The 12,860-nt window shown below is 49.1% G+C and overlaps 1 protein-coding gene across 1 annotated transcript in view; it reads right to left on the bottom strand.

Moving 5' to 3' along the window:
* Positions 1-12,860, bottom strand: part of TDRD9 (tudor domain containing 9) — a 90,738-nt gene that overhangs the window by 14,122 nt on the left and 63,756 nt on the right. Inside the window, exons 24-30 of the mRNA XM_056113745.1 lie at positions 11,059-11,232; positions 9,642-9,753; positions 4,510-4,722; positions 4,192-4,281; positions 3,215-3,475; positions 2,171-2,326; positions 208-278 (exon numbers count right to left, since the gene is read on the bottom strand). Coding sequence (XP_055969720.1) covers positions 208-278; positions 2,171-2,326; positions 3,215-3,475; positions 4,192-4,281; positions 4,510-4,722; positions 9,642-9,753; positions 11,059-11,232 — 1,077 coding nt within the window. The remainder of the gene's footprint in view (positions 1-207; positions 279-2,170; positions 2,327-3,214; positions 3,476-4,191; positions 4,282-4,509; positions 4,723-9,641; positions 9,754-11,058; positions 11,233-12,860) is intronic.

The following is a 12,860-nucleotide window of genomic DNA, read 5'->3' as shown; positions in this document are numbered from 1 at the left end:
CCCGAACCTTCCAAAGGTCCCAGAGCCAGTATGCACAGTTCTGCTGAGTGATCAGAGAATGTGGCAAGAGCAGACAAACAGCAGTGGGTAAGTGAAGCAACTTAGAACATCTCAGACACTTTTGTGAAACAGAGACTTGAGGGGATGAGTTCCCTTGGCCCTAAGGACTCAACCCCCACCCCCCAGCCCCCTGGGATGAAACTGTACCTGAATTTGGAAATTCTGGTCAAACTGTGGCACTTCAGTTCGTAAGGGTTGAAGGGTCCGTGAAGAACTGCCTGCACATGCAAAACAGATGTCTCAGCAGTAAGCAAGAGGCCTCTTAACATACATTTCTATCATCAGAACTTAGATTTGAAAATTAGAAAGCTTCATCACAGGACGCCCTCAAGCTTCAACAGGGAAATGCGTCTAAGTATGTAACTGACTCCCTTAATAGTCTCCCTTTTTATTTTTTCATTGATGGGAATCAAATTTACATACGCAAGACATGTGTTCTACCTTTGAGGAATACCTCATGCTTCCCTAGAATGTATGTTTTGGTGTAGTTTTTGGGCTATGCCCAGGAATGCTCAGGGATCATCGTTGGCAGGGGACCGTACGCGGTGTTGGGGATAGAACCAGGTGCAGCTCATCAGTGCTCGGGACGCACCCCTCTCTCTGCACTTAGGGATCACTCCTAGTGGGCTCAGGACGATATGGGGTACTGGGCATCAAACCCAGGTTGGCTGTGTAAGGCCAGCTTCCTCCCTGCTTATGGTCTCTCCAGCCCCAGCCCCCGATTTTTAAGGAAGTCTTTGGCCAACTGCCCACCCCGCCCCACACTATTGCTTTAATACGCATCTCCCTTTCAGCGCAGCAGAACACCATGCCTGACTCTGAAGCTCCCAGCAGAGTGGAAACTGAGGAAACTGAGCCTTGGCACTGGCTCCCTAGAGCCCATACTCACGCCATGGTCTGACCCCATGATCTGTACTTTGCAGACAAAGTACTCTGGAAAGAAGGTTTTTTTGTTTCCTTTGGGGGTTATACCTAGCAATGCTCAAGGGGTTACTCCTGGCAGTGGCTGGGGGACCAGACGGGATGTGGGGGATCAAATCCAGGTCTGTACAACCCAAGCGTACTGTCTCTCCAGCCCCAAGAAGGTTTCAACAAAACCAAGGCCAGGGATATGGCTCCAGGTGGAGCAAAAGCCTCACTGTCATGTGCAAAGCCGTGCGTTATATCTAACGAAGAAAAATAATAAACAATTCACTTTTTAAAAAGCTCAGCAATGGAGATGACTCAAAACATAGACTCTGTATGTGGGAAGCCTGGATTTAACTCCCAGCATCACAAGGTCCCTGAGCACTAATCAGGAGTAATCAAACAAAAGCATAAATAAAACCTCAAAGCTTTCTCTACCCTGCTCTCAGGTTTTCCTCTTTCTAATAAAAGACCCCATTGTGAGAACAGTGGTAACATCAAAAGCAGGGCAGGATAAAACCATCAGACTTCTCATGACGTGCTGGGTAAAGATGTCAAGAAATGAGCCACCTGGTCATATGAAGGCTCAATTCTTAGATTGCTGGCAACCTTTCTTTTTCCAGAGATGCTGAACCAGTTGGCATTTCCAGAAACAGATGAGGGTCCCTTTTCCCACATCTGCACCAGCACTGGCTGCTTTGGTTCTTTTAAGGTGTGATAGTCTCTCTTTACAGGGGATGAAGCAGTATGTCACTGCTCTCATCAGCATTTCTTCATACCCCCATTGGCCAGTTGGCCCCGAAACACTTCTAAAAAGACACTGTGCTCTTCATTGCAGTGCTCTTCAGAATAGTCAAGATCTGAACAACTCAAGTATCCAGGAACAGAAGACTAGAAGAGCCATGGTCTAGCCAAAGGAACACTACTCCGCTGAAAGAAAGCCTGAGCTCACGGAATCAGACAGTAGAGGGCACCGGGCTGAGTGAAGTCAGTCAGCAGGAGGAGGACAGACACAGAATGGTCCATCTCATCTGAGGGACAGAAGCAGTACCTGACCAGACCCGAACCTGGTCTACAGGACTAAGTGTAGCAGGGCTGGGGGGTGGACAGGAAGGGGCCTTGGGACACGAGGGAGGAAGTGATGCTGGCAACATGTATGCGTGAAGCTTGGTGCCTGTGAGGACGGCCATCTCCTGCTGACTACCTTGCAGTTGGGCGCCCCCAGCTTATTGGCAGAAAAGCTCTCCAGTAAGATCCGGATCAGAAACTTCTCATCATCCTTCACGGGGGATGGCACAGACATGTCTGCCACCGTTTCTACTGATTTGGAAAAGAGATCCTTGAGAACTTCATGGCTTTGCTGAACAAAGTAAGAAAAATTCATTTTACTAAATTAAAAAAATTGCATTAAGAACATTTCAGTCAAAACACCACAGAGATTCACTGTCACAACCTTATTTTTAGCTTTAGCATATCTACAGATTATTAAAATTTTAGGAGAGAAAAAGATCGAGTACATTTAAAAAAAATTTTTTTAAAGGTAAATTCACTGTAGGAGGCTCAGTTCACTTTCACTACCTCCCAATCATTAGGAAATTGAAAACAGCAAAGGGAGAGGGCCTGAAGGGCAATGCACGTGCTCTGAGTGCAGGAACCCCAATTTCTATCCCCAGCATCCACACTGTCCCCGTGACCGCAGTGTGTGATTTAAGAGCAGCAACAAGAGAAAGTTGAAAAGAGTAAGGCTGGCATCTCTGACCCCTTCAAACCAAGAAAAACAGCTTCAGGAATAACCTTGAAACAGGTGGGAAACATTTTTGAATGATTAAAGTAGTTCTCTAATTCCTTCCATTAGGGAATACATCCATGAAAAATAAATTCTCCAGAGGATATTTTCAAATTAACCATCATTTTAAGAACTACGAGCTGAGCTGAACCAACAGAAAACCAACAGAACACCATGACTCAGTCTGGAAGAAATACATTTGAGTACTGGAAAATGTGTGGGAGCAGCAGATCTTAACTGGCCTGTGTGCATTTGTATGTGTGCGTGCCTGTCTGTGAATGTGTGCGTGCATGAATGTTTGTACGTATGTGCATGTGTGTGTGCGTGCGCGCTGGATGCAGAGGAGAACCGTCTTGCATTTGCTCTCACATCCTGACTGGAGAGAACTCGCATGCTCATGCTGGCCCCTGGCTGTCCCGCACACACTGGCCCGCAGCCAGGACAGAGAAGGAAGGCACGTACTTTGGACTCATAGGGCTCCTCGGCGAGCTCGGCATGGCCCTCCCTGATGAGGATGTCCCGGATGTTGACAGCATCCTGGACCCCGGAGCAGCAGTACACGTCCACATGCAGGACGTTGTGTACGGCGGAGAAGACCTTCACCAGGAGCGTGCAGCCCTGCACCAGGGAGGTGAAGCGCTGGCTGGCTCTGCCACTCCAGTGCTCGCCACACACGAGGGACTTGGCAGACGGCCGCATTCTGCAGATCTTAAATTCCAAAGCCTAGGAACAGAAGAGTGTGGCAGCAGTAGTTCTGTGAATGAATGGAATTGTCTACAGAGGACCACGAGACAGTCCCCATACCAATTTTCATCAGCATGCTCACAGATGCCCAGTACCCGCAATGGCAGGGTAAACGAGCACTTCCCATGGGATATTTTAAAAAGGTTTTACTTTTTCTAGAGCAGCGCTCAAGTTGGAAGCCAGAGCTCTTCATTCCGGGCATGTGCTTGACAACTGAGTTCCAGCCCCCAGGCTCTGCTTTCAACTTTTTAACAACAAAGAGGTTTAGAGGCTGACCTAGGCTAGATCCTGGAAGACCATAAGGTCTTCCAGGCATAGCCAGTAGTTAATTCTTGAGTGCAGAGACTGGAGTAACATCTGAGCTCTGCTGGGTGAGCCTGCCCCACAACCTGCCATAAAGGTTTAGAATAGCTTTGCAATCATTTCCATTGATGAGCGGTGAGCCGGTCTCCAAATCCACCTAAGTTCTTATTTGATATCACCACCACCTTACATCTAGTACTAGAAAGCATCAACTTCAAGTGTCTTTATCTATAGCCGTTCATATACCTTAAGTTACTCGAAGAGTCTGGGCAGAGCATCCAAGAGAGGGAACCTGAGTTTGGCTGATGTGGTTAAACAAGTTCCTTCCCTGGGCCTTGCCCACCCACTGAGCTGCAGCCCCTTCGCCCAGGAGTGAAGCAAGACTGTCTTACCTGGAACGGAAGCTCAAGGAACTGACAGGGAATTTCCATCAGCAGATTCAGGTCCACGTGGGCCCTGTTCCCATAGTCCACGAAGAACACCTGGGCAGAGAGCACGCTCCAGTCACATGCTGTGCTGATGCTCTGTCCTCAGCACCCTGCAGGCCTGGGCCCAAACGCCACAGGGCGCTACTGAAGGAAAGCCAGCAGGATACATTTTCTAAGGGTCATTATCTATACTTAGTTTCTGCTGAAGATTCGAGACTGTTCGACAAACTGCTTATAAGTTGCTCTCACCTCCCTTTGCAAGATTTGTGATGAAAATCGTACCTCAGCAGAATGTCCAGAGACATAAAGGACCTGAGCTCTAAAGTAGCTCTCCTTATGGGAGTCGGTGAAAGGGGCCAGACACATCAAGTCTGGGTGAGGGTGAGCGGGCAGGGGCACCAACTCCAGCCGGTTGATCTCAGCAGTCAGTCTCTTCAGAATTTCCGCGTTCTTCTCATCAATCCTGTAGCCCCAGAAGTGCCCCACTTCAACCACCTGGAAAAGGAGCGCACAGGGATGGAGACTGAGAAAGTGTTCCTGGGAAGGGCACTTCAGCTCAGAAGGTGCCAACAGACTCAACAGGAAGGGGTTTCTGGGAAAGGGGGTTCCCTGGCCAACGAAGGGGAGAAGTGCACGCATCCTACCCCCTTGCCCCGCCCTGAGCTGAAATGCTCAGGGCTGAGAGCCAAGGAAAGAGGACTCTGAAAGCCCTGCCCTGATGCAGGCTTCCTCAGACCACTACGGACCAGGATCAGCAGCGAGGACGGCAGGAGGGATGGGGGAGCAGATGGCCAGGGGAGCACGGCAGTCACATTTCTGCGGTAAGTCCCCACTGAAGCATAGCTGTGCACTCACCAGAAGGGCAGGGAGCTAGCGCAAGGGCCAGGGACACAGCCTTGCCAGGACTACTCTAATCTCACTCCCAGCACCGCAGGGGCCCCTGAGCATTGCTGGGTGATTCCAGGAAGCTCCCAAGCATCACCTTGAACATGGAGCTGTCTGGTCACACTGGCCAAGGATCACAGGGAATAGCCCTCAGTCCCCAGTGCACTGACAGCTTGAAGTACCCTCACAAAATCTCCCCAAAGGGAATGTAACACAGAAGCCAAAAGTCTCAACTAACAAAAACATTAATACAGAAGGCTTAACTTGCAACCACAGCTTAATAAAACCTCAGACAAAGACTTGGTGTGTTCCCAAGGTGGGGTATAACAATTTTTTCCTATGGAAATATTTTTATCAATAGTTAGCCATTTAACGATAAGCAGTATCAAATAAAATGGCTGGGAAAACGGAAACAAGGGTAGACAGTAGAGGTGCTACTCATGCTGGAATACTGAACAACTGTAACAGATCTTTGTAAAACGATCACTTGATCACTTGACTTCCCGTTAATCATCAATTTGCTCGAGTGGGCGCCAGTAACGTCTCCTTTGTCCCTGTCGCGTGCTAGTGTAGCCCAGTGGTGTCTGTTCACTCTAGGAACATGAAGAGCCTCAAACCGATCGTTCATGATCTTGATGAAGAAGTCTGACCATCTAGTAGGTGGGCGGCCACGCGGTCTTTCGACATCCTGTGGAATCCAGTCGGTAACAGCTCTAGTCCAGTGGTCGTCTTTAAATCTCATTACGTGACCAGCCCATCTGATTTTTGACACCTTGGCAAACAAGACAGCATCCCTGATTCTTGATCGTCGAAGGAGGTCGTAACTCCAGATTCTTTCTCTCATTTGAGTGAAACGTGATATTCCAAGCATAGCTCTTTCAATTCCTCTTTGGGAGACTCGAATAGCGTTCTCATTCTGTTTGCGTAGGGCCCAGGTCTCTGAGGCGTATGTTAGTGTAGGAAGAACAGTGGAATCAAAGAGATGTGCCCAGAGCCAGAGGTTCTTCATCCTCTTAGCTATTTCTTCGACGCTCTTGAAGGCATTCCAAGCCACTTTCTTCCTCCTGCGCAGCTCGGGTGCCAGGTCATTCATCATGTTGACTTCTCAACCTAGGTACACATAACTGTTGCATTCGGAGATGGTCGTTCTGTTGAGAGTGAACGGAGCATCAGGAACGAGGCTGTTTCTCATAAACATTGTCTTCGTAAGATTCAGCTGTAGTCCGACCTTTCCACACTCACGGTCAAAGTCGGCCAGCATTTGTGCCACTTGGCTGATGTTTGGTGTTATTAAAACAATGTCATCAGCAAAGCGGAGGTGGTGTAGTTGCCGACCATCTATCTTCACTCCCATTCCTTCCCATTCCAGTCATCGCATGATGTTCTCGAGGGTGGCACTGAAGAGTTTTGGTGAAATGGTATCACCCTGCCGCACCCCTCTCTTGACATCAACAATCACTTCTTTGTAGAATGGTGAGATCCTGGTAGTGAATCCGCAATACAGCTCACGGAGGATCCTGATGTATTGGGCTTGAATGCCCTGATTGGCTAGGGCTTCAATGACCGCTTCCGTCTCAACAGAATCAAAGGCCTTCTTTAAATCAGCGAACGTTAGACAGAGCGGCATCTTGAACTCCCAAGAAACCTCAATGAGCTTGGTTATCGTGTGGATATGGTCGATGGTGCTGAATCCTTTGCAGAACCCGGCTTGCTCGCATGGTTGTCCTTCATCTAGTGTTCTGCCAATCCTATTTAGGATGACTCGAGTGAACAACTTGTAGATGACAGACAATAGGCAGATCGGGCGATAGTTGCCAATGTCATGGATGTCTCCCTTCTTGTACAGTAGTACAGTCCTGCTGGTTTTCCATTGGGCCGGAACCTTCCATTCAGACAGGTAGCATGTGAAGAGCCGAGCCAGCGTATTGATGAGTACTGACGGCAGGTTCTTAAGGTGTTCAGGTCTTTGACCTTGTCTGGGCCGGGTGCTATTCGTTTCTTTACTGACAAAATGGCGTGTTGGATTTCAGAAGGGAGAACATTGGGATCGACATATCCATCCTGTGGAATTTGGTATGTCGGCAAGTGGACATGGCTATCGAAGAGATTTGAGTAGAAGTCATGGATAATCTTCTCTATTGCCGTTCTGGAAGATGTGATGGATCCATCAGGACGTCGGAGGGCAGTCATCTTGGTCTTGTAGTTGGTGAAGGACAGGCGGGCGTTACGAATACTTTTCCCGGCTTTGGCCGCATCCACCAGCACTTCTGCTCTTCTGAGGTCTTCCTTGATCACATCTCTGCACTGCTTTGCGAGCTCGGACGTTAGCTTGCGCCAAACCACGCTGGTGAATAAGCTCAAGAGTTTTCGAAGACAGGAGTTTTTTTGTGGCTATCTCTCTCTTGGCGTTCCTCGTACATTCATGGAGGTGCTGAACCAGTCGATTGTATTCCTCGTCAATGTTATCAACAATGGCATCTTCCCATGTTGCCGCAATAGTGCCAAAGAGCTCCCAGTTGGTGGTCGTTCTGGGAGTTCTCTTTTTGAACTTTGCAGCCCTTTCTCCCCGCTCTGTGAAGTAGAATTTTGCACGAAGGAGATGGTGGTCCGATCCCGTTTGGAATCAACAGCGACATTGGTCAGGCAAAACCGTCGATTGAATATGATGTGGTCTATTTCACTGTGGAATCATCCACCGGGAGACTCCCATGTCCAACGTTTAGATTCTGCCTTCTGGAACTGTGAGTTACCATGGATGGTCTTGGTTGACATGATAAACTCAGACAGTCTCTCACCCTGTTCGTTCCATTTTAGGCCATGGGTCCCGATGTGAAGTTCTTCAGCTGATCTTCTCGGTCCTATCTTGGCATTAAAATCACCCACAATGATCTTGTAGAAGGTGTGGTCTTCTTTATAGAACTTCTCCAGCTCCATGTAGAACTTCTCAATTTGTCTTTCATCATAATGAGATGTTGGTGCGTAGACAACGAAGATAGAAACTGCCGGCAGTGAGCCACATCTATTCAAATGTAAACGTCTGATTCGGGTTGTTAGACATTCGAATGAAGCAATGCTCATGGCCAAGTTCGTGTTGACAAGGACACCGACGCCTCCGACACCTCTTTTATCGCATGTTCCGAGGAACAATTCTTCTCCAGTGTTGAAAATGGCATGATGAGATTGGTGCCTTCTTGTCTTGGTCAGACCAATGATGTCATACTTGATCTTTCATGCTTGTACCATCAGGTCCTCGATGGATGCATCTGATGCTAGCATATGTGCATTAAAAGTAGAGCCGATCATTTTTGTCTTCCTTCGTTGTGGCAGCCTAGTTCGGCCTTGAGATTTTATTGGCCTCTCCTTTCTCTTCCTTCTCAATGCTGCCATATTGGTGAAGCCTTCAGGGTCAGGTGAATGAGACCCATTGTAATTACTGGTTTTGGCATATCGAATACACAACAGATAGCTTGCGAGGCTCTGCCATGCGGGCAGAATACTCTTGGTAGCTTGCCAGGCTTTCCGAGAGGGATAGAGGCTTTTGGGGCGACTTCTAATCGCCCTTGTGTTCCCATACTTGAACCCTATCAAATACGGTACGACAATTCCAGAAGATGGGTATTTAGTGTCTTATAATGTGTCGTGCAGCTGCTTTGAGGCTGCACGTGTCTGGAAAGCATCCTGGAGTGTGGCGGCGGCTGGGTAGTGGAGGTAGTGTCGGTAGTGGAGGTCGAGGTATTTATCTGGTCCCGGTAGGGGTAGGGTGGGTCTTCTGTGCGCAATCCAATCCCTGGGGCTCTGGTGGTTGGTGGAAGCAGACAGGGCAGGGTAGGGTGGGGCTCCTGATTATAATCCCTTCGTCACCTGTGGTTGGTGGGAGTAAGCAGAGAATCTCTGTCCTGGGTCCGCTGAGCCTAGAGTCCAAGGTCTTGGACTTTGTAAAACATGTTTAAATAAAGCAGGGGGAGACTTTCCATTCAACAGGAAACATCTATGCCTTTTAATATAAACTTCATTTTCTGCAAGTAAAAAATCTCCCCTCTCAGGCATATGGTGGCATTGCTGCTCTAAGCTGTGTTACACAAGTAGACAGCATTACTGCAACTTATCTTCTGGGTAAAAGAGAATTTTTGCTGTGGTAGTGGTTTTTGGGCTACACCTGGAGATGCTCAGGGATTACTCCTGACACTGCACTCACTCAGGAGTCACACCTGGCGGTGCCCCGGGAACTATATGGGATGCCAGGGATGGACTCTAGGTCAGCTGTGTGCAAGTGCCCTACCTGCTGTCCTCTCTCTCCAGTCCCCCTCAAATAGAATACTTTAGCACTTGAAATACACGTGATCTTCTAAAAGTTAAATTTCACTTCTAGAATAAACATTTGTGTTTCACTTTCTGTTATTTCCACATTCGACTTAGCCAGTAGAGAAATCTGAGCTCCACCACTGGACTGGCAAGCATGGGTGCTTGCAGACATCATGGTAAGCCGAGACCAGGAGAACACACGCCAGGACTCTGTGCCCCCTTCTCACCTCAGTGACATCGACTGTCAGCAGGATGTCTGTGACTGTCTGCGACCTGTCCAGTGTGTTGAATGAGACTTGCATAGGATCTACTGTTTGCTTCTGAAAGTCCACATTCACCCTGTTTAATGCGATCAAAATATAAACCAAGAATAACATTTACACTTGAGTTATTACCTAAACAGCTACTGTCTCTAAGTGAAAGGAGGTTTCGACAGGGGCACCTGCAGTGGAGCAGGGAGGCAGCATGAAGGGCTGGGGATGGAATGAGGACCTTAAAGTGGCAAAGCATGTGCCCCAGGACTTGAGCTATCACCCCAGGCCCACAGGAGAATGGTTTACTGGAAGATGTTCAAAACATCTAAAACAATACGCATGCGACTTCACCCCACACAGGAGTTTCCAGTGGCTTCCTTGGCTGCTCAGGAGGAGCTGAGAATCACATACCACACCTCAGAACCTAGTCTCAAGGTCAAGGCTCTTCAAAAACGTGCGATTTCAGGAAAGGCTCTTAATCCCAATCTAAAAGGTACACTCTTCCCAACAAGTTCCAGATGTAAGCAGCTCTGGCCTCCAGGACAGCACAGGAGGGTAAGAGCCAATAGTACAGCAGCTAGGGCATTTGCCTTGCATGGGGCCATTCCAGGATCAATCCCCAGTACTGCCAGTACTGATCCCTGAATGCCGAGTTGAGATTAAGGCCCGAGCACAACCAGGCATGGCCCTAAAGCAAGCAACCAGAACAGGACAGAAACCCATGTCTGGTTCAATGCTGCTTTGGGAAAGACATACCCAATTCTCTACCCAAGTAATGCTTTCAACTCTTCCCCGCCAGGCAGCCAAAGGGACATCAGGAGAAACACTGATAAAATACAAATGTTCTCTTTCAAACTCTTTTGTTCTGAAGTGAGGGAAGAGAGGCTGACCCTGCTCTCCCTGACTTGGCCACATTCTCTCTCTTGGTATGTGGCAAAGTGGCCGAGGTAGCCAGCAGGATAGTCTTTCCGCAACACAGATGGAGGCCACCACAGTTTCCAACTCTTGGAACCCAAACCCTCATACCGGATCCAACTAGTCATAGTTCCTCCCTTCCTCACCCATTTCTCAAATTCCTCAAAAAATTACAAGAAATAATGGGGCTTGAAGGAGATAGCTTAAAAGAGGAAGCACATGCCTAGCATGGGTGAAAGGCAGGAAACTAATGCTGGTTCAATCTCTACTACCTAAATAGAAAATCTCATTATTCTACTAGGTCCCCTTAATGGAAAATCACTTTAGCTGAGAGCAGGAGGCCCAGGAATGTGCCCAGCACTCAGTCAGGAGGTCACCAGTGCCTGCAATCGCGAAGCTCTCAATGTAAGCATTAGAACAGTTCAATGTCTTCCCTTAGTTACTCCTGAAAAGGCCTGCCCGAGTCCCCAAATACCGGGTATTCCTGAGTTTTGAGACCGTTCCTCCTTGCACCTTCCCTTCAATTTCCTCTGCAGAGTGAACATTGAGCTCCAGGGAGACTTTCAGCTGGGACATCTTAATTGCCATATACACAGCAGGAAGAGTTTTAAATCTCTCCGTCGGGTTCCGTGAAAATTCCACAAAAGCTCTGCTCATAAATGGAAATGGAAAAGGAGACACGGCACCTGAGACCTGCAGTCACTGCTCAGCCTCCAGCAAAGTGTGACAGCGACGCTCAGCCGCCCCCTCCTCAAAGAATCAGCCACACTCCCCTGAGAAGTTCAGACAATAATTAGAGAGCGCAGTTGTAAGACTAATACCAACTGTTCTTTTATGTGTGATGCAGTACAATGCACATCAAGCAGTTCATAAGGAATTTTCAGTTGAGAAATCTTAATTCTAATAATTATTTCTAAAAAGCAGGGGATTTTCTATTTTTCTTTCGACACCATTTTATTATGAAACACAAGGAAAAGCACTCAGAGTACAGCTCTGAGCGCGTGATTGCCCTCCGGCTAGTTACCAATCCCTCCCACCCCCTGGAGTCCTAGAACAGCCCTGACTATAGGGTGAGAATCCCAGTGCTGGGATGTCTATGTTGCTGTGTTGCCATGTGCTTACATGTGAAGAGCAGAAGGTCTCTGCACCCTGGGCTGAACAAGCGGCAGGTCACAGGCCTACCCTGTGTGAGGCCGTGCCTTTGATCCCTAAGCACAGCTGGCCCCAGGGCCCCTGGACACCAACAGGTGGACCACCCCAAAAGGAAACAAAACCCAAGGTAGCCAAAAGGAGCCTGAGCCCGCCTCGCTGTCACAGTGCGTGATCCCCAGTGACAGGGCAACAGTGGGCCACTGGCTGGGCGCCACCCAGGGACACAACAGCCGCCTCTTAGTGATGGCTCTCTGCCTGCCCTGCCTTGGCCCCTCCGCTCTGCAGTGTGCTGCTGCCCCACACCCTCTTATGCCTCCCCCATTCACCTGTTGCCCTCTGCTCCCTTTTCAGCCCTCTTGCCAGTCCTGGCCGTTCCTCACATTGAACACAAGCATTTTCTGCCTATCCTCCGCCTGATTTGTTCACCTGTGCCATCTTTCTCTAGCGGTTTCTGTGTCACCTTAGAAGCCCTGGACTTGAGTTCCAGCTGCATTCCATACTGGAACCTCCCGTGAGTACAGAAGGAGCCAGACCTGGGCGGTGCCCCATCCTAATCAACACCCAGCTGGAAGGAACCCCTCCAGGACCCCCCTCCCCCACCTAGGGTAGACCATCACCTCACTGGCTCGCAGTGACACTCCTCACGCTTGGGAACATCACAGAGACTCTGGGTGGCCTCCTCTGCTCCTCATTGTTCCCTGATCAACTTCCACAAAGCACAGATCAGATCAGAGCTCTCAAGGGGCTCCAAGTGCGCATCCACTCACGCTCACAGTCATCTTTTAGCCACTCACCACCAGAAGAACTGCACCCGGAGCTGGGTCGAGGGTCAGCTGCCGGCCGAGGGTCCCTACTGCACCCCAACAAGCCCTGCCCGGGCCCTGGTTCTCTGCCAGGACACTCCCCCACAGGCTTGGAAGCTCGTCCTTCTCCAGCATCAGAGGATACTGGGTGCACCCATGTACAGAGGCTCCACTGCTGCGGGGAGGCTGCACTGAGCTCCCAGAGGAACCGTCTCACACCAGTTCCCATTTCTGTAGCGTCCTCGTTTCAGCTACAGGTGACTGGCCTGAGAATGGACTGCAAACACCAAGAGCTCCCAGACAAGAGGAAGATGAATCCCAC

This window comes from Sorex fumeus, unplaced genomic scaffold, assembly GCF_029834395.1.
Source record: "Sorex fumeus unplaced genomic scaffold, SorFum_2.1 ptg000022l, whole genome shotgun sequence".
NCBI classification, from domain to species: domain Eukaryota; kingdom Metazoa; phylum Chordata; class Mammalia; order Eulipotyphla; family Soricidae; genus Sorex; species Sorex fumeus.
The sequence above is the reverse complement of the archived record's forward strand: the minus strand, read 5'-3'. Positions and strand labels throughout refer to the sequence as shown.